Source organism: Indicator indicator, chromosome 9 (assembly GCF_027791375.1).
Source record: "Indicator indicator isolate 239-I01 chromosome 9, UM_Iind_1.1, whole genome shotgun sequence".
Lineage (NCBI taxonomy): Eukaryota > Metazoa > Chordata > Aves > Piciformes > Indicatoridae > Indicator > Indicator indicator.
Window position 1 is genome coordinate 7619990 of NC_072018.1, and position 26393 is coordinate 7646382.

The following is a 26393-nucleotide window of genomic DNA, read 5'->3' on the forward strand; positions in this document are numbered from 1 at the left end:
CATGTTTGCAATGAACAGGCCACAGGGCCCAGATAATGGTCCTTTTTGTGAGATTTAGTCATCATGCTCACATTAATCTCTGAAAACTCAGCCCTTTTCCTCAGTGCTACAAAAGGTTTTAGGATACTCTGAAGTAGTACCATGAAATAGAATGACAGCTGGAAGGTAAAGATATACTCCCATAAGCTGCTGACAAATGGAAAAGATGCACAACAACCACTTCTTTTTACTCATTAGCCCTCATTCTAAAATGAAGTGTGACCCCAGTGCCAGGAAGGACCTCCTTTAGCTGCCCTAAATTGCTGGACATGATTAGCTGGGTCTGCTGGTAAGAAGACACCAAAAGGTGACATTTCTTTAGTCTAGCCTAGGTTCACTCTAAATCACTTCTTTCTTCATGGAATTTTACCTTTGTTTTTAAAAATTACGTTTCCCTCCGAAAAAGAAAGCAGTAACACATCTAAATAAATAATCAGGACTTGATGTACTGCCAAGGGTTTCTGCTAAAGGCTAGGAAAATGATCAGTGTAATTAAAAATAAATTCAGAGTGTACGCATTTCTTTTTACGTTACCATGTTTTTTTCTTTGTGCATGCTTTTTCTGGGCTTAAAAATGAACAAAAGGAGAGATAATTGGCAGGGCATTAAGCACAGTAATCATAAGGTATTGCTAGACCAAATAGTTCACTTATTGTCCTAATAATTATTACAAAACTAGTTGCTATTTCACAGCTCCAGAGGGGGCAGAGGTTCTACCAAAGTTTCCTTTCTGAAGCCATGAACACTTGAGGGGACCCTTCAAAATCTTCTTGGGAAAAAGAGTAGTCTGTCACCATTAATTTCATTCATTTTGTTAAGTCCTTGTTGGAAAAAAGCAAATGGCAATGTGACTGCTGTATCTGGTCTAGCCTCAAAGCAAAATCCAAGGCTGTCAGTTCTTTAATACACAGATAAAAATCAAATCATTAATCCCATTGTCGGCCAGCTGCCACGCATTACTGAACATAATGGACCTACTAAAAAGGAAGGGTATGTATTTGTGCCTGTAAATGTGAAAATGCACTCTGAAGTGGAATTTGGAGAGATTCTAACTTATTTTGCACTTATCCCCAGAGTTTTCTCTGATTTACTCCCCCATCTTACCTAGTCAGGAATATTATATGTTAAATTAAGACTGAGGATCTATACCTTCAAATACAGCTTCTGAAATTATTTAGAAATACACGCAAAGAAATATGTAGATGCAGTCTGAGATGATTGGCAGATTTTCACACATAAACCAAAGCAAATTTATAAAGATTCACACAAGTGAAAGCAAATTTGGAAAGTTTCAAGGTAAACTTTCTTTCTCCAAAAATAATTCAGTATGTTAGGCTACTCGTGGTGCAATTAAAAAAAATCAGAATAGGTTGGACTAATCATGAACTTCCAGCCTCTGTTCTTTGGCTTTTGTGGTTCTAGACCTTTACAACATGACTCTGTCCTGATGCGGTAGTTTGAGACTATGCCTTTAAAATTTTTCACAGATTTCGAGCAGAAAGCAGTAAAAATGTAAATAAATCACTATTGGGTGTAAAAAGGAAAATAATGATTATTCTAAACAATTCCATTGGAGGGATATCTCCCACAAGATTTGGTTCCCAAAACAATCTTTCTCTTCTCTTCTTGCTGCTTTGCTGGGGAAATACTAACTGGCTTCTGCTTGACCTTGTTGTCTGGTATTAACCTTCTCTGCTTCTTTCTCTCTTCCCTTGTGTATAGGGGGTAAGGGAGAGGCAGGGTGAGAGAAGCCATTACAGCTTCCCTGGTCTTTTGGCCAGGGGAGTCCTAGTGCTGTTTGTTCATTATAAATACCTGTAAATATTGTAAATGCTGTATATTTGTACACATTCATTGCATTTCATTGTAGATTGTAGCTTGTCTTGTAAATACAGCTCCATTTGCTTTCAAACTGAGCTAGTCTAGCAAAGTTAATGTTGGGGGGGGAATTTCCAACCCACCACACCTGATTAGCCTTGATGAAAATCTGTGGTATGGTACTGACTATAAATTCATGCTGGTATTGGGGAGAAGAGTTTTTAATCTCTTCAGACCAACTTCAAACTGCACTGTCTGTCCTCCCTGTGGGCCTGCATTTCCCACATTTGTACCACAGAGGTTTACTGTTTTCTTCCAGAAAATCTGTAAAGCTGCAGCAATTGGCTTAAGTGGGTCCTAATCCTCACTGAGAAAACAAAGTCCATACTGGAGGTAACAGGCCTGCAAAATATCATAACTAAAAACTGCTTTTGCTTTGGACTTGTCTGCACTCTTGCAAAGAGCATAAATTATTCCACAGTAGGAATCACAACTTAAAAGTGGCCACACTGATTGTCATTTAATTCAAAGAAACAACAGAGCTGTCAAGCCAAATACTTATATGACAAGCTTTAACACAAAATGCAATTTACAGCCATGACATAAGCCACTGAAAAATAGTGTCTAATGGAAACAATGACAGTTCATTCACTTCATGAAAGCACAAGAAGGTGCTGTAGAAAGTGCTGTAACAAACACTAAGCAGATAAAAGTAACTGCCACACAGTCTGTTTAAATTTGGTATCACCACTGCATAGTTTTATGTTCTAGCATACTGGCAATCTAAGAACTCAGTCCGTTAAGGCAAGTCTGTTCATAACATTAAAAAACCAATGTTATCTATGAGCCTCATTTTTAGCACATGCTGTAGCATTAATTTTTTTTTAAATAACATAATGCTAAATTCTTAGCAAATATCAAATCAAATACCAAAGAACTTTCTGTGCATATCTCCTTGTCAAAAATGTTTCTTCCTACATAAAATAAACTAAAAGAGCAAATTTACAATGATTTCCTCACAAGTTAATAGCATTTTAGACCTGAAAATGAGTGCCAAAGGTTAGATCACTAAGCTGCCTTAGTTTTGTTGTTTTTTTTTTTTTTTTTTTTTTAAACTTGAAGCATTGCTGACTTTGTTGTGCAAACAACAGACTCAGACTCACTAATTCTAATTCAGATTAACAGCAGCTTCTGGGTGCTCAGCCTCTTTAAAAACATGACAGCACCTAAAAATTTTAGCTCAGAGTGAGTCAGAGACCAGATTTTTATTCCTCACAGATATGAAAGGACTGTCAGAAAGCTATGTGCCATGTTGGAACGTCTCTAATCTTTCAATGAATGCAAATTTCATGGAGTCCAGTGAACTGTCAGGTTTAATGTATGGGGGCAAATTTATTAGCTATGGAGCTGTTCCCCATATTCTGCTTTGTGTATTTGTTTGTCTATCTTTGGCTGTAATGAAAAGTACACTGTTCCCCCTCCCCCCTAAATAAGGGCCTTAACTAGGATTCCTTTCTAAATTGAGGGAAGCTTTCCAGGGATTACACTGGGCTTCAGACTAGACCTTATCTGAACAACACAACTGCTACTTACCTGTTAATTAAAGCACAGGAACAAACCCACCTCGATGCTTTCCAGTGCAGACTACCCTAAGGGATCCTGCTCTGGCAGGGGGGTTGGACCTGATGATCTCTTGAGGTCCCTTCCAACCTCTGATATACTGTGATACTGTGACATTTGATCCATGTGTGTGGCAGCTAGAACAACCAAGTATTACCCTTGCTTCCCTGAAGACGAAGCTCCATTGTCACTTACTGCTGATGCTTTTAGTATATTTTCTGATATCACTGCAAATATGTTACAAATTTTTGTAAGATAAGAAACCGGATCTCTCCAACACTGTACCTGTGAGGTAGGTGTTGTGTGAGGAATTGATGAAATAGTGTGACAGTGGTTGAGACATATCTTCATTTAAGTCCAGTTTCTCAGGTGGAACAACACCATTTTCTTCTCCGCTCAGATATCGCATAAATCCATCCACTGATATCTGTCCTGAGAGAAACACAGATCCAGCAAAAGCACCAATTAATTTCAAGCAGATTTGGTGACGTACAGGTGTTATCTTCAATATACGCTTGCACAAAGGTGTGTCTGAACAACCATATAATCATCAGTTCTACCTTCACCTAGTTTTTCATATATTCTGTTGCTACTATTATTTCATTTTCAGCCACAGCTGCTGAATACAAGTTGCAGGCAATACACATCTGTGCTGCCATCCAATGACATCTGGACAGGCTAGAGATCTGCGTGAAGGCAAATCTTACAAAGTTAAATACAGACAAGTGCAGAGTCCTGCATTTGGAGAGGCTAACACCAGGCACTGGTACAGACTAGTAGTTGTCCTACTGGGAAGCAGCTCCAAGGTAAAAGAGTCCTAGTGTCATAGCATAGAGTCCTAGAGTCATAGCATCCTGGGGTGCATTAAGAAAAATGTGTCCAGCAGATCTAGGGAGGTTCTCCTCCCCCTCTACTCTGCCCTGGTGAGACCACACATGGAATACTGTATCCTGTTTTGGGCTCCCCAATTCAAGCAAGACAGAGGTCTGCTGGAGACAGTCCAACGGAGAGCTGTAAGAATGATTGCAGGACTTAAACATCTCTTCTATGAAGAAAGACTGAGAGAACTGGGACTGTTTAGTCTTGAAAAGAGAAGGCTGAGAGGGGAATCTTATCAATGTCTATAAATATATGAGGGGTCGGTATCAAGATGAAGGTGCCGGTCTCTTTTAGGTGGTGTCCAGTGATAGGACAAGGAACAATTGGTACAAGCTAGAACACAAGAGATTTCACCTCAACATAAGGAGACACTTCTTTATAGTGAGGGTGATGGAGCACTGGAACAGGTTGCCCAGAGAGGTTGTAGAGTCTCCTTCTCTGGAGACTTTCAAAACCTGCCTGGATGCATTTCCTCTGTGGCCTACCCTAGGTGATTGTGTTTTGGCAGGGAGATTGGACTCAATGATCTCCGGAGATCCTTTCCAACCCCTAACATTCTGTGATTCTGTGATCTTTTTACCTGTACTAATGATAAATAATTTCATAACCAGTGTCTAGAGATAATCAAGGGCACAAGGGAATCAGCGTTACTGTGAGCGATAAGAACAGAAAAAATGGATCAAAGCCTATGAAGGGGTCTTATGGGGTCAAATACAAACATGTTTTCCAGAGGAAACCAAGAAAAAACAGAGCGCCACACAAAGAAATGGGTAACTGACCTCTTTTGGATATGATTCAGTGTGTGTATACAAATTCAACCAAAGTGCAAAGCAAACTAAATGAACCACCTTTCAAGTGAAAACTAAGCTTTGCTACATAATTTTTGTACATCTTCCACATCATATCTCACTGGAGTGCCAGCATAAATGACCATTTCATATGCTGCTGGCAAATTAGAAAGCTGAGTCCTATTGTCAACTTAAGTATCACCATTGATCTTAGCAGAGCTGTGCTTATTACATCAGGATTAATTTTTCTGTCAAGCCTCCTGCATAAAGTTGATTTTAAGGTGTCACTTTGTACATTTAAAATAAAACATTAAAAATTCAGTGGTCTGTATCTGAAGATTAACGCTTAATCAAATGAATGAGACATTTTTCTTAGCCTGGTAGTTTACGCTTAACCAAATGAATGAGACATTTTTCTTAGCCTGGTAGTTTCGCTACTTTGTTTTCATTTTAACTGTAGATTTGCTCGACCTCACATCTTTAGTTAATTCAGTTACTGCCCAGAGTAAAACAGATCTTCTGTATCTCTGAAGATTCTGGAAATAGCTACTTATCTGATGACTTTCAACAATGAGAATGTTTTGCCTCTTGTCCCCAGCCTAAGATACAGTAACTCTCTAAATTAAACTTAGTTGACTGACTATGACACTGAAAAATATAAGACTTCAGTTCTTGTCTTAACTCTACTACACACTCCTTTTAGAGTCAACTTGGTTTTATCTAAAACACACAAACTTACATGCATTTTTCTAGCATAGGAAAGAAGTAATAGAAAATCCCAGATCATTTTTGTGAAGTTTGTAATCATATGACGTTTACTTAAAATCTGTGGTTGGACCTTAGGATTTAGCCCTTAATCAGAGAGAAAAGATGTAACAGTCTTAAGTTCAGATCCTTCATTTTCGAAACAACTCGAGACAGTGGCTCTAAATGATCTTACTCATTTTACAAGAAATGTAACAATACAGAGCAATGCAATTATCATTCATTCTTAGGACAACAATTGTGAAAATCATCAAGTCCATTCACTATTTTAAGACTGCAATCCAGGTGCAATATAGCAAGGCTCTACAGCTGCTTTGTTACAGAGTAACTAATCATCCACAGTGAGAGGTCTACATACTTTTCTCAAGGAAAAATGTAGGATGGAGAAAAAATAGAAAAAAACCCACCACTGAGGTTTTTTTCTGAAACTAAAGCATTATGAAGACCCTACCTAAGAGACATTATAAACAACTCATCCAGAGTCATCTTCAGTATCTCAGTGTGGTTTTGAATGGACTTGTTTCAAGTCATTCCAGGAGGCTGAAAGCTACTTTGTCATTCCTATTTCAGTTTCAAAGAAACCTAGTAGCTTTCATATATACAGTTCGTAACAAAAATAAATCTCATGGCATCATAATTACACACTGTTCCAAAAGAAAGGCTTCCCTTTTCTTGTACAGAAACTCAGGCTGATTCATGTAGACATAATAAAAAAGCATCTCAAAGTGATCTCTGTGTTTAATACTCAGAATATAGCTGGGTTGTTGCAGTCCTTGTCTTTCATATAGAGACCTATAGCTGAGGATAAATTAACTAACTGAACAGTACCCCATGGAAAACCTGTTGGTTAAGCTGGGATTCGAACTGCACAATCTCATGAGGCCTGTTTGGGTGAACTTGAACACTTTCGGGACACAAAAAAGCAAGGCTCAGGGCTGTGCTTCCTTCTTTCTCCCTGTTTTGTGGTTCATTCTGCTTCTTTGCTCTTTTCCACACTGAAGACAGGGTCTGCAGAGTGGTCCTGCACTTTGCCACTGATATTAACATAAATCACAGCAAATATTGTTCACGTGTATAATTACATAGTTCCTAAGTTACACAGATATCTGAGCTTGTGGCTGTAGAATGTTGTTTCCCCCATTATAATTAAGCAGTTAGCAGCTTAGAAAGTGAAGCAATTTGCAAGTTCAATTACAGACAATATTGCACCAGTGAGAGTTTGACTGTGGAATGGAGATGGCAGATGTCAAAGGGACTTTCTATCTTGGATATTAAAGAGAAGATTGTTTGTGACTGATACCAAAGCTATTCTGAGGCCAACTGCAGAGAGAACAATCCTCAGTGGACAGTCATCCAAAATTAAATAGCCTAAATTTATTGGTATGCTTTGTTCTCTATTTTCTTATGCATATTACAAATTTACCACAGACATTGCCAAGAAAAGAAATCTGTGTTAAGTTCTTTCCATTATAGCTGTCACCTTTTATCTTCAGATATGTATTAGGAAGATTTAATGATAAGATTAGATATAAAATGGGAGAAGAAACACACCAGACAAAAACCAGATAGACAAGATAGATTCACAATATTTTCCTTTTTGTTCTGCTCACATATGATTACCTTAAAATCACCTGAACCCTAGGTCTTTGATGAAACTTTCCAAATAACCAGTATGCTTTATATACTTAAAATTGTGAAGTTAACTGGCTTGTCTTTTTCACTTACCACTGCCATGCTAAGTTTGACTTGATGTCATTTGTTAGGACAGAGGCAGATCCAAAGCTCGTGTTTGTTGAAGTACTACTATCAACTTCGATAACATTTGGTTCAAAACATTATTAAATAATCTTAAGTGAAATGCAAAGACAGACATGACTCTGGATGACTGTCTCTTAACTATGTTGGCAAAGTTACATTAAGAAAAGCAAACACAGATGTAACCATAACAGAAACTATATCAGTATCTACTGGGTGAAGATCTTTTCCTCTGTGTGGTTTGGAGTTTACCAGCACAAGAAATCTGTTCACTTTTTTTCCCCCTTGAATATTTCTTCTCCAATTTATCTGATTAATTAGAATTTCTCTATGGAGTCACACTTAAAGAGCACAAACATAAAACTGCCTCCTTTCTCCTGTGGTAACACCTAACTCTTCCCCACAGTGCTACAGGAACGCCTCCTGCTCAGCAGGGCCTGCAGCTCTCCTCCTCTCCCTTCAGGGCTCAGAGGACTGATCCTCACACTTTTTCCCCTCACACCTTTCCCATCACTCCCAAATTCCATTCCATCAAGGTGCTGGGGGATGTGCCCTGTGGCAGGGCTGCCAGAGCCATGCAGAAATGGCTGAAACCAGCCTCAGCCTCTCCTCACCAAGGCCTCACAGGCCCCACTGCCACAGGGTTTGGGTGCCAACAGGCAATTCAATGTGAAAGGGAAAATTAAGGAAATTCTAATCAATTGTTCTGTTTTTAGCTCAATGCAAATCCACTTCTGCTTGCAGGGCAAGTGCTGCCTCAGCACCTCTACCCAAGAGGCAACTGCATAATGAACCACAGCTGGATGACTTACGAAGTCTGTCAAACCCACCCAGCTCCTGCATGGAACCAAAGTTGCTTAGATGCTGTATTTGATGATTAATATGGATATTTTTTCCTTCTCTGGACTGAAGAAATTTGTGATGAATGTCAGCTGCAGGGTATTTGATTGTCAAAGCACACATAAGCAAATGGCTAAAGTTTTGTGCAAGCAAAATAAGTAGCAGATCAATGTTAATGTTTTTGTTGTAACTGGTCTGTAAAAGAAATAAGCAGATACTGAGCAGAAAGAACAAAAGTATCTAATGTGTTCTTAATTATAGATACTCCTAATGTCTCACAATTATATATGTGCAGCTGAACACTTCTCTATAAATTATCTATAAATTATCAATAAATTATCAATCATATAAATCTTTATGTAAACCTAAAAACATACCTGAATTAAAAACTTTCAGGGGCTAGAGGCACTGGAAAGCCTGGAAATGCCTTTACATGCCTCTCTCCAAATTTACACATCTACATAACTTCCAAAATAACTTATCCAAAGGGAAAAGAAGCTTCTACACAAAAGGGACCTTGACTCCTTCTTGTCTCCTGAACCTTTTACCCATTATCTTCTATTTCACTCATTACCTACCCTTAACTTGCATGGCAAAGTTACTCTCAGAGTCAGCACTGCTCACTTGCCCATAACTCTTATTCACTCTGTGAAGTTGCCATCTTTTCACAATACAAATCTAGTCCAAACTCGGAGAAGATCTACTTGAATCAGGTTCTGGATTTATCTCCAGCTACTTTTCTGCACAGTGGATTTAAGTTCTCCTTGCAATTTAGGTGTGTTTGCCAGCAGTCCTTTCACAGCATGCCCACAATCTACTTCTGCCCTTCACTTTTAATTTGGGAGCCGAATCTCAGCTGCCAGTTGCTTGGCAGGGAGTTTGTTAGCAATTGTTTCACCTGCTGCTTCCCAATAACATCTGTTATTGTGCCTTGCAGAAAAGAAGAGAAAGCTGATAAAGGGAACTCAAAAAAAGTCCCACAGCATCCAGTGTTTCACCTGCAGTAAAGTGGGAAGCAGTCCATAAGCAAGAGGTTCCACAGGCCACCTCAAACAGCTGCTCCATACAACCTGCTTGGTGGTGAAATTCATGCAGACATCGAAGAGTCACCACTAGATTGACAGTCAAGTGAAGTTGACCAAATCTAATTTTTTTTTTTAGTAAAATTTGTTAGAAATAAGTAATTTCCTACTAGAAGAGTAATATATTTAAAGGAGATGCTGAGAGATTCTATTGGATTTCTCAGGCTGTGTTCGGCTTCATTATATGAAACATGGTGAGTGAGTGTGCAGCGGCTTGGTATTTTTCTGCATCCCTGGCTCTACCTGATTGCTCCAATATAATTGCAAGGGGGGGGGAAAAGTGGCAAGTTTTGAGTAGTTCACAATCTCCTTATTAATTACAGCTAAATGATTCCATACTGCTCAAGACCTATTACATTGGATCAAAGACATAAATGTTCCTGGATGGCAGTTTAAAGAAAAGCACACAAAAATGTAACTGTTACTTTGCCTATAAGAAACAGGGCTCCTTCCAACATTTGTCAGTTCCAACAGAAGTAATTTTCGTCATCCCAAATTCTTTTTCTTGGAAGTCATCTTTGGGCAGGTGGCATGCTGCTGGCAAAGGACCTATTTAAAATTCACAAAATATATGCAGATAATGAAGTGAATCTTCTCTGCTGGGCTTCTTAGACATTGTCAACATTAATCAATAAAAATGCTCTCTTCTGCAGCTTATGAGACCTGGAATATTCCCATTCCTGAGAGACGGTTCTTGCAAATTTTCCATGGAAAAGGAATTTCAGATAGTCAGTAGAACAGGTTTATAGGCTAAGACTATACTTTGTGAATGTACTTCTCAGGGGCTTCTCTATTTGAAGGATTACTGTGTTGTCACAAGGCACTTCATAATCCTCTTTGACTAGATCTGGAGAACCTTGCACATTTTCCTCATCAGGCTCTGTGAACGTCCTTGTGGTGGACCAGGCACTCTGCAGTTTCCTGTGCAAGTGCAGACATAGGTAACATCTTCATGTAAAGCTGTTAGTTTCCAGAGCTAACAATAGCCTGGGCTGCTTTTGACACAACAATCCTTCTCCTGCTGCTTAACAACACATAGGCACCTTGACAAGTTCCTGCCTTCCCAACTCCTTTGGTGTGCCAGCATGACCTGCATGTTGTTCTGGATGTGGAAATTCTTGTGGGTCCCTGGTCGCTTGCCAGCTCATCAGCTTGAAGATGTAAACAAACCCCTGCTCACTCAACACCTGCAGCACTGTGCCAAGCACAAGATAAGAGATGTGAATGTTCAAAGCAGGCCCATGCTTCTTTTAGCAGCTTTTTCACCAGTTCAGTTCCTTCTGCAGAGGTCCAGGATGAAGGTTAAAAGCCCAGCAGTGTTGTAGTCTGGAGGAAATTTAAAAGTAAAGCTAGTCCTCTAAACTTCTCTGCTTAATCTAAACTTTGTCCTGATGATTTCAGTAGGTAAACTGTATGCACAGCTCCTTGATTTTCCCCAAGTCTGTATAGCCTGCCGCCAGGAACCTTCCAGTCCTTTGGGCAGAGGACAGACAAGAGAGGCACAGCTCAGCAGAAAACACCACCATCTGCACACTTTTCTTAGAACTTCACTCTTGTAACTTTAACCAGTCTTCGCTTGCCTCTTAAAATTTGTGGGCATTTTGACTGACGGTTAAAATGTGCATTTGCCTGTAAGCAGTCAACAAGTTTGGATGAGTGGATCTTAAATGTTTTTTTCCATATACTTGCAATCTTAATAGAGCCTTGTATTTGTTTATGCCCATGCTGTTATCCACTGAGTTATAATATAACGAGAGGGCACAATTGTGCCAAGAGACGTTATTAAGGTAAAGAAAATAAACAAACAAAAAAAGGCAAAAAAAAAAGACAATTAACTGGCACCTTGTATCTTCCAGCAAACAACACAGAATTTCATTAGTATTTTGTCTGACAGCAAAATCAGGCCTATTTCAATGCAATCTGTAGCATTAATCATATTCTCTGTAATCCCATATAACAACTGAGCAGATATTTTATAATCCTCTGAGAGATCTGTACAATATGCCCCACTGGGAATTCTATTTCACAAACCGGCACTACAATTTACACCTCATTAGGTATTAACATTTTCATGCACAGTGTAGAGTAGGATGCATATACCCCCTATGTGTCTCTTGACACTGGGCACACATTAGCTTTTTGATGCTTTCTAGCTTTGTGAGCCAGCAGACAGGTTCACAACGAAGAATTTACACAATGTGCAAGAGCCACTCTGATAACGCAGCATTTGCATCCAAGTGATTTGGGAAGTGAGGCTGAAACCTGTACATCTTTCCAGACATGGGTGCTATTACCATGTTGGTGGTGTGTCTGGCATTTCTGTCTGTATTCAGTTTTGTAAACCAGGACAGATAGGACTGCATTGTCCAAACAACATCCTCTTAACAGCGAAGTCATCAGAAGGAGAGAATATAGTATGTTAGCCCAGACTGAAAAAGCTACAACCCTAAAACTGGGTTACTGGAATTCACCCCAGGAATGTCAGTGCTGCTCTATTTCAGAAAAAAAAAAAACACTGGGAACAGAAAAGACAGGCCTCAGGTTAGGATCTGCAAATACTTCAAAATATCTATGTGCCAACCACCATCTACACACCATAAGCAGAAGCTGCAGGTAACTCCTGTATTTTAGCAATTTTTTCAAAGATCAGCAAGGGGAAATATTCATAGTAGTCAGGCAGCTTGATCAAATTGCTGAATATCAGTGAAGCATTTAACAGAGTTTCTAAATTCACATTTTTTGTTATTGAAAAAAAACAATCTTCAGAAAGCACAGATAGAAATAAACAGAGGTCAGGGTTTCTTTGAATTGGAAAGCCAAACTGCATGAAAGAAGTCTGGAGGCTGCCACATTGATGAGCAGTAGGTTTCATTTCATACAGTCCTTAATAATGTGAAAAAGTGGAATCAACAACACAGGTTTAAAGAACAGACAGCTGTCATGAACTGGGCAAATAAGACAGAAATCAAATGAGAACACAAAAACAATTCAAGCAAATCAAGCCAATCATTCAAGCAAACTAAAATCCAAAATACAGAGCTGAATTGGGAAGAAGATGCCTAGAAATCCATTATCCTGAAAAGCAGACAAAGTGCAGGGAACAGCAATGCATCTATATGTAGTTATATTAAAAAAGATGGTCGGGAAAAATTTAATTGATTGGCAGGACGTTTTACTATCAAGTCATTGATGAAAGGTAAACATGCATGCCATCATACATATCCGTAACTAATCCTAACCACACAGGAAATCCTACAGACCTAATGGACACATGTTATGCTTAACTATTCACAACACTGAGGATCTTAATGGAACCACTGACATTGCACCCAGTCTCATAACTCTAGGTTTTGACAATTTAGTATCAGAAAAGTGTCTATATAAAGATTATTTACACATACAATATATGCCAAAACAAGAAAGATCAAACTCATAAAGCTGAAGTGGCAACAATATAATGGTCAACAAACATTTTAATTGCGAGTGGTAAGGGTGAGGAAGAACAGTTATAGTTGCCAAAGGCAGAACCATGGAATGAGATCAGACTAAGCAATAGAAAATTTGGGATAAGTGTCTGAAAAAGCTTTACACTACTACAACTAATTGTGCCAGGAAACAGTCTTATGGGATGCCTCATTGCTTAGATCCTTTAAAATCAAACAAGGAGAATATCTTGCCATGTTCAAATCTCATTTCAGATTTCTAAGCTTGAAGAAAAACATAATGGATCCAATTCTGCCCTCAGTTATACTTGTTCAACTATTTTCTGTAATTAAACAGTTACCTGGCCACAAATCAAACCAAGCTTTCTTCAGCAACGTGTTCTTGAAATCAGAAAATTTACTCTAGAAGAAAGCAATAGAGTAAAAGTCATTGCTCTGTCATTGAGTGGGTATGTTGCAACAGGACACATAGTATAATGAACGTAAACAGAGAATGGTAACCTCTATACAAAATCCAAAATAAATGCTTAATGAAAGACAAGCTGCCATCAAAGGAAAATGTGGGAAGGTGAACATGTTGTGCTTAAGTAGCATAAGACATGTTGTGCTTAAGTAGCATACATAAAAGAGCATGCTCAGCAGCAGTTAATCCATGAGGAAGTATCACAGGGCCAAGGACAAAGAGATCGAGAGTATTCTGCAAAATAAGGATCATCAATCAAGTAAAGCAGAATTCAGTATGGTTGAAATCAGAAGTGCTTGTCATTCTAATGAAGCTATCATATGGATTTTATCATCTGTACAAATGTACAGAGAAAACTGACATTGGAGAGAAAATGTTTGTAAACAGGAAACCACTTTTCTGAATGGCTTTCAGATGAGGTACTGTAGCTGACGATACTTAGTTCACTTCAAGGAGCAAATATTTCCTATAAGCTTCTAAGCAAGCCACACCAAATATCAAAAATGCAAAAGAGCATTTTCAATCACAATTTAAACTTTGGGAGCATTCCAAGGACGGTGCCATCTCAAAAGGGAAAGGAAGATGGAGTGTCACTTGAGAAGAAACAAAAGTTTCTAAATCTCACTTGGGTCTGTTGGCATAAGCCAACCATTTTAACAAGATCTTAAAAGTCATTGTACAATGTTTAGCACGCTCTTTATTTTTTTTAGTACTCAGTTTTTCTCAGCACTTTTCAAACACCCAAGAAAGAAGAGCTCTAGCCAATACCTGTGAAAGGTATGTATTTTTTTCTGTAATAGTACTGGAGAAAGAGTAAAGCATACATATAGGCAGGGAAGGTTTTAAACACTCAACATTTTCTCATCCTCAAAATATAAAAGTTGAAAACATTCGTTATAATGGATATCAATCATCTAAAACTCCACAGCACTTTAAAAACTTCTGCTTGTAAGAAAGCATGGCCACCATTTTGATATTCTGGTAAGCAGAGATCTTGCATTAAGGAGCACAGTTCTTGGCCCCTATTACACTGCAAAGCATTGTGTTATTACAAGAAAACACTGTGTGTCCGTATGCATATAAAATGTATGTCTACGATAGTTGACAAACAACTTGAATCAAGCATGTTTGTCTCACAATTCACATTTAATCATATTCCTATATGAGGTAACAAGCATTTTCTTATTGGTTAACATCCTCTTGTCAGTAACAGATAGCAACTTCCGTAAACCAAAAACAGTTTCTAAAACATCACCAGGCATAGACATGTAAGTCTAAGTATTTAGGGATTTTTAAGGTTTGGGGGAAAAATCCCCCTGTGGTGTAGATCAGCAATCTCTCCAAAGTCTCAAGGTTTAAGCAGAGTGATTAGCATAATCTCCAAGGTGAACTGTAAAGAAATGCTAAATCTTAAGTCAGCTGGAGAACCACACAGGACAGCAATTTATTCCTTGGCAGGCATTTCCTTTTTTTTTTTTTTAATTTATTTATCTTTTTTTTAAATCCCCTGTCCAAATTCAATTTTGTTTAAACCTGCTGGTCTGGTTTGTGAAGAATTTACATTAGCAACCCTCAGCTACTGCTCCAGGTTCTCATCCAAGAGTAAAGTCATGGCTATTAAAAACTCCAACGAAACCACATCTTGATGATTTCACCTGACATCGCACAGTGAAGTAAAAGATGTATCAAGGAACTCTGTCCTCAGGACCCACTTTTCCACCATAACTGCTGTTTACATGCAAACATACGTGCTGCTGTGGCCTTCAATTGAGGTCTGGAGCATGATCCATGAGAAGCTGGTGCTAACTGCGCTAGAACCTGAGCAGGTGTCATTCATTACATCTGGACAAATTACACAAACACAATGAGATACACCCAAGTCTTCCAGCAGACGTCATACATTTGGCATTTCTGTATACTTTGAGCCCAAACTGTAATCATCTACGAAAATGACTGTGGACAGAAAGTCTATGGCATTGCAGGGTTTTACAGATATGAAGCTGTTCTCTAGCTGCTCTTGACGTTTCACAGATGTAGTAAGAAATTGTTTCTGACAGGATACAAGACAATGGGTAGTTTAGATCCAATTAAAGCTATAAAAACAGAAAACCACCTTCACAGTAGTTCCTAGCTAGCAGTGGAATGAACAATTCATAACATGGCAGATTTCTAAGTCAGGCAGACAACTGGGTAAATGGAAACATTTAAAATCAGACAGATAAAAATACCATTAATCCCAGCAACACTACAGCTATTTCTGACAGATTTGAAAGAAGGCCACTACTGGAATATGTCACTGTCTTCCCAAACCTCTGCAAAACAAATTCTGTAGAATGCCGCATGGTGATCCTGGGAGATGTAACAATCTTAAATGTTGGCTTATTTCCAACTGTTGCATTAGATCCAAGTTGCATTAGAAGATACCTAAAAATACACACTTTTTTCTACTAAGTGATATTTCTCTACACAAGCTAATAATGCACTTGTCAAAAGGGCTGTTGTGCAGTGTAGTAGGGAGAGATAACAGCAGAGTTTGAGCATGCTATAAGTGGGGGGAAAATAGGAAAACTCTTCATCATGGCTAGTATTTTTACTTTCAGAAACTCCTCCACCAGAAGAAGAGAATAATATTCAAGAGAAGTGCAAAAAAAAAAAAGAACGGCATGGCTCTGCAGAGACAGTTCAAATAAACTAACAAGAAGCGATACAACCGCTTCCCCCCCCCCTTTACTAGCTCAGGTAGGCTGAGCCAGAACCATATTGCTAGGAAACTTCTCTATATTTCCAGACTAAATTTATTCAAGGCCACAAGATACATCTGTGTTGTTCTACCAATATTGTCCTCCAGCTTACCACTTCCTTCCGCCTCTCCAGTGTTTAACCTGATGTATTTATAGGCAAAAATTGTATTCCAGCTAAAGGATACTGTTAGATGATTACGTCTGACATGATAAGTGAAACTTCCTCATATGGTTGTTGTAGAGCGCATACTCCAACTATGTTAAAAGCCCTGATACCATACATATCAAAAAACTCACAGATCATTGCTAGATCCTCAAGGCAGAGAATGACCAGTCAAGGCAAGCAAAGGATAAGGTAAAAATCAAAACAGCACATAAAAGGGGATGGCCGAATGTCAACGAGCTTACTTGTGGGAAAGCCGGGAAACCCACATTTTTCTGCCACCAGTTCTAGATGTCACCCACTAGATCACAGCAGTCTTCACTCCCTCTGTCCTCACAGGCCCTTTGCAGATGCAAAACACTACATTCAAAGCAATCATAATGAAGAAGCAAACCTCACAATGTTTATTCAAAGTTTATCTACATTTGTTTCCTTCAGCACATGAGTACCAGCTGCTTTCTGTTTTCAGAAGTCAACTTTATGTGATATTAATCTTCAAATAATAAATCCTAATGCTAACATTGAATACCTCCCAGCGTTTCTTACAAGAGGCAGTTAAACAGCAACAAGTACAAAGAAGCTGTTTTAGAATAAGTTTTCTGTCTATGGGCTCCAATAGTGTGAGCCTGAGTCAAACACAATACAGGCAGGCAGCAGCAGCAGCAAAAAAAAAAATGTCTACATAACCCTTAAAATGCAGTACTGATGTAAGACTTCCTTTACTTATCTCTGAGCAAAAGCTTCAGCAGAAGGGAATGATGCAGCCCCTATGGTTATTCCAAAACCTCTACTCATGTTTGCTCTGTGGTCCTGCCACCCCACAGTGCTTCTGCAGTGCTTGGACAGTGTTTAAGTCTGCCTCTAGGGTTTGAGACTGGGGTCTATCAGCTATTCTATCAGGTTTCCAAGTGGTGGGACATGAGCCGCAGATACAGTCAGCTTCCATATTCGTTAGCATAGGTTTAGCCTGACTTACATTATCATTGTATTATGCAGCTCTGAAGATATAAATTCCATAATTAGTCTGTATTATACATTCAGCAGATACTTCAAAGTATCCCTATTACACACAGAAGATTAGAAAACTTGCCCTCCCTGGAACACTAAATGCCTTTTGGTATTTTCATTAATTCTCATGCCAACAGCAAAACCTAACTCTGTGCATAAGCACCTAGGTCTCAGATAAAAGCCAGTTTCTACACTTATGCAAGCAAAGAATAAAAGGCAAAAAAATGTTGCCTTTTTACCAAGCCAGATACTGCTGTCTTTGTTCACTGGTGCAAGATCTACTAGTCCACATCACTGATTCATTTTGCTATCAAGTTGTTAAAATTGAAAGTGAAAAAAGGTGAAGCACTTCACTCATAAAGCAGATGAAAAAAAATCCTCATAATTGAGGATTTTCCATTCTAAAAGATTTTGATAAAGACATGTAGTCTTTTATTTGAGAATCAAAGTCTGAAATTAATTTTATAGCTTGACTAGTTACTAAAATCCAAGCAACTAAAAAGAAAATACTGTTCATTACACAAACATATTTCGCAAACTCATTTTGACAAGTACAGTATCAATTAACTTATTTATGATACTACATTATTCATACTAACATTTGCTGCATATATATTTTAAAATAAATTTAAAAAGGATTTTTGTCAAGCTACCTAACTTAGCACTTGTTGCTTAAAACATTGAATAGGCTACAACTTTTGTGTAGCTTATAAATTTTAAAGAACAATAAATTGTGACTGCAGTGTATTGCTCTGTTGTTATTTCAGAATGAGAAACAATGCTGAGAGCTTTTCTCTTGTGCAACTGGAATGCTGGAAAGCACTGAAAATCCCAAAGTTCGTGCGTTTATTTTTGACAAGTATTCTTAATTTCCAACATTACAGTTGGGGACTTGCTTCTGAAGGGCGTTGAGAGTCCTATATGCAGACCTGATCCACTCTTTAGGGAAGTCTGTTGCCCATCTGGGGCCAGGGTCAAGGAAGTGGTAAGAAAACTTCCTACCCTGATCCGCCCAACTGACTACTACCCATTGTCGGTTTTCAAAGTAGGCAATGATGAAATTTCAAAAAGAAGTTTGAGATCAATGAAGAAGGACTTCAGAGCCCTGGAACAAATGGTTAAGGGGTCAGGAGCACAAGTAGTATTTGCTTCTGTCCCCCCACTAATGATGGACTAAACATGAAAATCCAGCAGATTAATGCCTGGCTGCGGGACTGGTGTCAACAGCAGGCTTTTGGGTTCTTTGATCACAGGCTACTCTACAAGACTCCAGGCCTGCTGACTATAGAAAAAAACTGCTTATCTCTGAGAGGAAAAAGAATCCTGGGACAAGAACTGGCAGGGCTGACTGATAGGTCTTTAAACTAATTTCAAAGGGGGAAAAGGGAAAAATGAGCCCCACTGAGAACATTCCTGGGACAATTGTGAGGCAGGGTACCAACTCCACTGCTATCCCAGGGGCTGTAGTGGATAGTGGATTATGCAACACCCACAATGGTAACAGATACTCCTCTGCTAAGTCTCTGAAGTGTCTGTATACCAACACAAGAAGCACGGGGAATAAGCAGGATGAACTGGCAATCTGGGTGCAGTTGCAGGGTTATGATCTTGTTGCAACTACAGAGACATGGTGGGACAGCTCCCATGACTGGAATGTGGTTATGGATGACTATGTTCTTTTCAGGAAGGACAGGCTGACAAGGCGAAGTGGTGGAGTCGCTCTCTATGTGAATAAGCAACTGGAATGTGTTGAGCTCAACCCAGGGGGAGATGATGAATGCGTTGAAAGCTTATGGGTAAGAGTGAAGGGACCTACAAACATGGACGATACGGTTGTGGGGGTTTACTACAGACCACCAAACCAGGAAGAAGCTGCTGATGAGGCTTTCTACAAGCAGCTGGAAGTAGCCTCAAGATCAAGTCTCCTGGTGCTTGTGGGTGACTTCAACCACTTGAATATTAGTTGGAAAGATCACACAACCAAGCACAAACAGTCCAAAAGGTTCCTGCAGTGCACTGATGACAACTTTCTCCTGCACAAAGTTGAAGAACCAACAAGGAGAAGTGCAATGCTGGACCTGATATTAACAAACAAAGAAGGACTGGTTGTAGATGCCAAGGTTGGGATAATCTTGGTTGCAGTGACCACGACATGTTAGAGTTTAATATAAATAGACAAAGAAGCAGGGTGATAAGTAAAATTTCAACCCTGGACTTTAAAAAGGCCAATTTTCCCCTCTTCAAGACTCTACTTGGAAATATCCAGTGGACTGGGGCTCTGGAAAGAAGGGGGACCCAAGAGAGCTGGTTGATGTTCAAACATTACCTCCTCCAAGCTCAAGAGAAACGTATTCCCTTGAAAAGAAATTCAGGTAAGGCAAGCAGAAGACCTGCATGGATAAGCAAGGCACTCTTAGTAAAAATCAAAAACAAAAAAGGAGATTTACAATGTGTGGAAAAAAGAACTGGTCAATTGGGAGGATTACAGAGATGTAGCCAGAGAATGCAGAGATGCAACAAGGAAAGCCAAGGCCCTCTTGGAACTGAAACTCGCCAGATGGGTGAAGGAGAACAAGAAGAGTTTTTTTCAAATGTATCAATGATAGAAGGAAGAGCAGGCAAAAGGTGGGCCCACTGCTGAATGAGAGGGGAGATACAGTAACTGATAATGCAGAGATGGCAGAGTTGCTGAATGCCTTCTTTGACTCAGTCTCCACTCCTAAGACCAGTCCTCAGGAACCTCAGTCTCTAGAAGCAAGGGAGCAGAACTGGAGAGATGTGGACATTGCGCTGGTCAGTCAGGACAGGGTTAGAGATCTCTTATACCATCTGAAGACACACAAATCCATGGGCCCTGATGGGGTGCATACACAAGTGCTGAGAGAGCTGGCTGATACTGTTGCTGAACCTCTCTCCATCATCACTGAAAAGTCATGGAGAACAGGAGAGGTGCCTGACGACTGAAAGAAAGCAAATGTCACTCCAGTCTTCAAAAAAGGCAAGAAGGATGACCCAGGCAACTATAGACCAGTCAGCCTCACCTCCATCCCTGGAAAGATGATGGAGCAGCTCATCCTGGAGGTCATCTCTAACCACATGAAAGACAAGAAGGTTATCAGGAGTAGCCAACACGGATTTACCAAGGGGAAATCTTGTCTAACTAATCTGATTGCCTTCTATGAAGTTATGACCAAGTGGGTAGATGGGGGCAGAGCAGTGGATGTCATATATCTTGACTTCAGTAAAGCTTTTGATACTGTCTCCCATAACATCCTCATAGAAAAGCTCAGGAGATGTGGCATAGATGGTTGGTCAGTGAGGTGGATTGAAAACTGGTTCCACAACCCAGTTCAGGGGGTCGTCATCAGTGGCACAGAGTCAACTTGGAGGCCTGTGGCAAGTGGTGTCCCCCAGGGATTGGTACTGGGTCCAGTTTTGTTCAATATCTTTATCAACGACCTGGATGAGGAGATTGAGAGTACCCTCAGCAAGTTCACTGATGATACAAAACTGGGGGTTTGGCTGACACCCTGTCAGACTGTGCAGCCATCCAGCGTGACCTGGACAGGATGGAGAGTGGGTGCAGGCAAACCTCATGAAGTTTAATAAGGACAGGTGCAGGGTCCTGCATCTGGGGAGGAATAACAACAGGCACCAGTACAGGTTAGGGGCTGCCCTGCTGGAAAGCAGCTCCACAGAGAAAGACCTTGGAGTGCTGGGGGACAGCAAGTTCTCCATGGAACAACAATGTGCCCTTGTGGCCAAGAGAGCCAATGGGACCCTGGGATGTATCAAGAAAGGTGTGTCCAGCAGGGCAAGAGAAGTTCTTCTACCTCTCTACTCTGCTCTGGTGAGACCACACCTGGAATACTGTGTCCAGTTTTGGGCTCCCCAGTTCAAGAGAGACAGAGAACTGCTGGAGAGAATCCAATGGAGAGCCACGAGTGTGATTAAGGGACTTGAGCATCTCCCCTATGAAGAGAGACTGAGATCCCTGGGGCTGTTTAGTCTGGAGAAGAGAAGACTGAGAGGGGATCTGATCAATGTCTATAAATACATGAGGGGTGAGTGTCAGGAGGAGGGGGCCAGGCTCTTTTCGTTGGTTCAGTGATAAGACAAGGAACAATGGGTTCACACTAGAACATAGAAGATTTCACCTCAACATGAGGAGAAACTTCTTTACAGTGAGGGTGACAGAACTCTGGAACAGGCTCTCCCCAGAGGCGTCTCGTTCTCTGGAGACTTTCAAAACCCACCTGGACGCATTCCTGTGCGGACTATCCTAAGTGATCCTGCTTTGGCAGGGGGAGTTGGACCTGATGATCTCTTCCAAGAGGATACTGTGATGGCTAAAGGATCTATCATGTCTATAATTCTATGATTTTTTAAATAGTTCCTACAAATGTTTTAATGCTACAAACTCCACCATTTGCTTGAATGATTTATACAGCAAAATTTAAGCTTTCAATATTATGAAGTATGTCTTAAAAGTGTGACCACTGTTGCAAGGCACTTGTTTTTACCATTAAAATCTGTTGCCTAGGAAATGACCCCCTTCTGCGATCAAAGGCTCCAATGTGTAATTATTCTTAAGCAGTTAATAAAAGGTGAATTTACTGTGGTGAGATTAAAATGTTTAAAATGTGTTGATGGTTTAAGGGAGGAAAAACACATTTGTGCTGAAGTGAGTGCTGCCTGGTGGTAAGGCTGCCGTAAGAAAAAGTACATTTAGTAAACACTGCATGAAATTAAATAATCCAGTGTTACTTGCCTAAATTATTTTATTACCTAAGAAAAACACAGAACAGCAACTATCAATAAATGTGCACTAGCAAATAAGAATTAGTACTGGAATTCTAAAGTGGTCATGGAACCAGCTCCTCTAGAATCCTTCCAGATCCACATCTAATTAAAACCGACATACAGCCTACCCAAACAGGTACAGCTGCGAAAATCCAGAGAAACACTGTGAAACACTGTGAAATACAAAAGGAAAAGTCCTTTCCTCTGTGCAGATCAAAATGTTTGGTCCTTTAAAATTAATTAGACAGAGGAAGTATTTCCACAAATGTACACTTAAGAGGAAAAAAAAATACGCCATTACTTCAAGAGTGCTTTATAGTTAGGACAATCTGGTGTACACCTACATTGGACAGGAAAATCTACAAAGCATTTCCAGACTTTATTTGTAAAGCTTATAGTACACTCCAAACCATCTCTTTCAATAAAAAACAACTCTAAAAATAATGGCTAATAACAACCTAACCCTTGTCTTGTTCCCACCATCGAGAGTGGGGGAAAGCAATTTTATTGCTATTGTACAGTTCCAGGTTTTTCACATCTCCTTCCCCTTAACAGGCCTTGGTTTCATAGGCATAGCTCTTGCATGCTTACAGTTTTTAAGAGACACAGGAGAGTCCTAGAGTCAAGACTATTACACAGTGGTTTTCAAAACACTTATTAGTTTCAGAACGGACGGTTTAAACTGAGACAGTGAGATTTGAGCTCTCAAAGCTCCAGACACTTAGACACTTTTAGAAATTAATTGAATCATTAAATCAGGAAGAACCAGCACATTTCTGCAGAATTTGTACCAAATTTATGTCGTAAATGTCATATAATTGTAGAAAACAAGACTATTGCTCCCAGGAGCATGGACACAGCAAGCAGAGACACCTGAAATTCAGCATCAATGCCCCTTTTCCCATTTGCTGGGATTTGAACAACTGACTTGTACAGAAGTCTTCTTGAAAAAATAAAAGGCAATAAGGAAATTCCCAATCAATTTATTTATATCCATTCGATTATAAACACAGTTACTTGAAAGGAAATACATTCAGCAGTTATGTATGTCAGCCCCCCAGTGCAAATGTTTTTACAGCCTGAAAACACCAAACTACAAGATGCTCCTTAACCAGGCCTCACAGCCCCCCCAGTATGCTTTTGCTGACAGTGAGAAACTGCTCAGCAGTACCAGGAAATTCCTTCTGTTTCCACCTGATAAGGAAACATGCTACACATATTGCATTCATCTCCTTCACTGTATGACACAAAGTGTTAATCACAACAGTTTGCTTCAATCACAATAAAATACTACTCCAGATGCTTAACCTATGTGGATGTCAAGCCCATGTATCTGCTGATGTTGCAAGAGCTTCATTGCATCCCAGCAATACAATACTAAAAAAATATGTCACTGATGAGCAGGAACCAAGGCAGCCTTTTAACACAACACTCTGCAACCTAGGCCCTCATCCACTAAGAACAACAGCATTTGATTTTACCAGGTACCTGAACACCCACGTTACACTAGTTTTAACCAGCCTTTGCTTACTGTGTTCAAAGTACTGTAGGGTCAGCTGCAACAGGTACAAAAAAGGGCTCTAAAGGTGATCAAAGAAGTAGTGATGTCAAAGACATTTGACTAGTGCTGTCCAAGTTGAGAGACAGCACAATCATTCTTTACAAATTAATTTAATTAGCTGTAAGGGAAGAATTAAAAGTCAATATCGTTGTGCACTGACTGTTCACAGATAATGAATACAGGTAGATGGGAAAATAGAAGATGATGCAATCATCAGGCAAGTGAAGGTCTAGAAGTGTCCAACCAGGGCACTGGAAACAAAGAGTCAGGCTGCTGTACAAAGGCACAGAGTTTCTATTTTATTAATCTGGATTTAATTTTTCTAGGAAAAAAATCCATAATTCTATTTAAAATAGCTTTTCAATGCATATGATTTTATTTGCTAAGAAGCATGTGCATCACACTTTCAGAAGTTGCTCAGGTACCTGTGTTCATGGTAGTGGCCAGAACTGCTCAGAAATTTCACTTCAACAATCTTGGGAGTTGAGCTTCAATAAAGAATTAATACAATGCTCAAGGTAATGGAGCATAAGAGATTTTTATATGACTATACACTCTCTTCCCACACCACACAAACTTGAGCAAATGCTTAAGTGATTTATTTTATCAAGGCCAGGACATCGTGCGTGCTGCACCCATGAAATCTTACCCCCTCAGCATAAATGCTTTTAGCAAATGGTTTTAATCCTTCTGAACTGCAGTTTAAATTTGCATCTTAACATGTGTGCTACTGTGCATGGGAAGTAAAGAACAAAAGCCTCGCGGCCTTACAGTATATGCAAAAAATAAGGACATTTGCCACTAGCCTTGTTTCAGAGTTTTGCAAAAGTAATTCTCCCTGCCAGTTTGAACAAGGACTTTATAGGATTTAAAGATCAATTTAAACTGAAGAGATTGGCTTTTTTTTGTAAGGATGCTGAACATGAATACCTTTATTTCAGAAGAACATCTAAAGATTGGATACACTTTTAAAAAGAATAATTAAACATAGAAATAACTACAGAAATGAATATGAAAGTGGGCTGACCTTCACCATTTATTTGTGTTTGTCCATAAACTCTCTGCAATGTGACGTCATAAAAATGGAACAAGGTAACAAATGAAACTGCTCAGAAAGGCAGTTTATAGAAACAAAATACCTGTGTCCAAACGTGTGCACAAACACACACAAACTGAGTAACTGCAAATGTTCAAACTCTAATGCAACCTGAGGAAAAAGGATTTAACTGGAGCAAGGGTTGCCCATTTATATCACCTAATTCTTGCAAACAAGCCTATAAAATCTCTACCACTACAATGTACTTCAAAGTACGCATTACTCACAAGAAGTGCTTAATCACAACCTTTATGGTTTGTGATAAAGAAATACCATTTCTTTATGGTATTTTCTTGCGTTCTGGACCCGTATCAGGGATTTACTTCGAAGGAGTAACGTTTCATTGCCAAGACAGAACAAATACATAAACCTTGTTGTCAGATCTTCTGGCTTGCTTCTTGAACCAAAACTCTTCAAAACAGCTCCAAAAGTTCAATTATTTAGTTGCAATGCTCTGGTACAAGAGGATGAAGTCATCCCTAAGTCACCTGTAACTCCATTTCCCATCCTGCTGTAATCCTCTCCCATCATTACCTTTGGTTTATATGCAATTATATTACTCCCCTCTTCCCTATGCTGCACTTCTTTTTTTTGCTGCACCATATTAATCCTGAGGTGCTATTTAGCTGGAACCTTTTCCAGTTCACTTTGAAATGTGGGAGTATAAAGCAGCACATGGACTACACCAGATTGTCCTCATGAATCTGGTCTTGTTTTCTTTGAGTACTATGCTGATGAAGTTTTCTGCAACCTTCTTACCTATTTTAACTCCTGTTCTGGGTGCCCTAAGGTTTCTGCCTGCTCTTACTGACAGCACTGGAGCCAATCTAAGCAGGGACTTCAATCCCTGTATCTCAATTGACTCTGGCCCAGGCAAGTAAGGGAACATAATACCACCACAATAACTGCAATAGAATACCCGAACAGCAGAGATGGGACATTAAGACCAACGAGTTTACCAGTCTATAACAATGGAACATATCTAACTGGTTTGAATATTCACAGGTGTACTGAAAATAATATGGGCTCAGTGGCCCAGGTAAGTATAGTTCCAGAAGCAGGGAAAGTATCACTGAAGCGTGTCACTTCAGACTGAGGTCCCTGCAGTTCAGCTTGTAACAGTCCTTTCAGACAGCAGAAAGCCTGAGTGAAAAATCCCTTTTACAAAACACCATATTCATAGAATCACAGAATCAGTCAGGGTTGGAAGGGACCACAAGGATCATCTAGTTCCAACCCCCCTGCCATGGGCAGGGACACCTCACACTAGATCAGGCTGGCCACAGCCTCATCCAGCCTGGCCTTAAACACCTCCAGGGATGAGGACTCAACCCATTCCAGGGTCTCACCACTCTCGTGGGGAAGAACTTCTTCCTCATGTCCAGCCTGAATCTCCCCACTTCCAGCTTTAATCCATTCCCCCTAGCCCTATCACTACCTGATATCCTCTAAAGTCCCTCCCCAGCTTTTTGTAGGCCTCCTTCAGATACTGGAAGGCCACAAGAAGGTCGCCTTCTCTTCTCCAGACT

At 39.7% G+C, this 26393-nt stretch overlaps 1 protein-coding gene across 1 annotated transcript in view; it reads right to left on the reverse strand.

Moving 5' to 3' along the window:
• PLCB1 (phospholipase C beta 1) overlaps positions 1–26393 on the reverse strand; it is a 413212-nt gene that overhangs the window by 121848 nt on the left and 264971 nt on the right. Inside the window, exon 10 of the mRNA XM_054383799.1 lies at positions 3763–3909. Coding sequence (XP_054239774.1) covers positions 3763–3909 — 147 coding nt within the window. The remainder of the gene's footprint in view (positions 1–3762; positions 3910–26393) is intronic.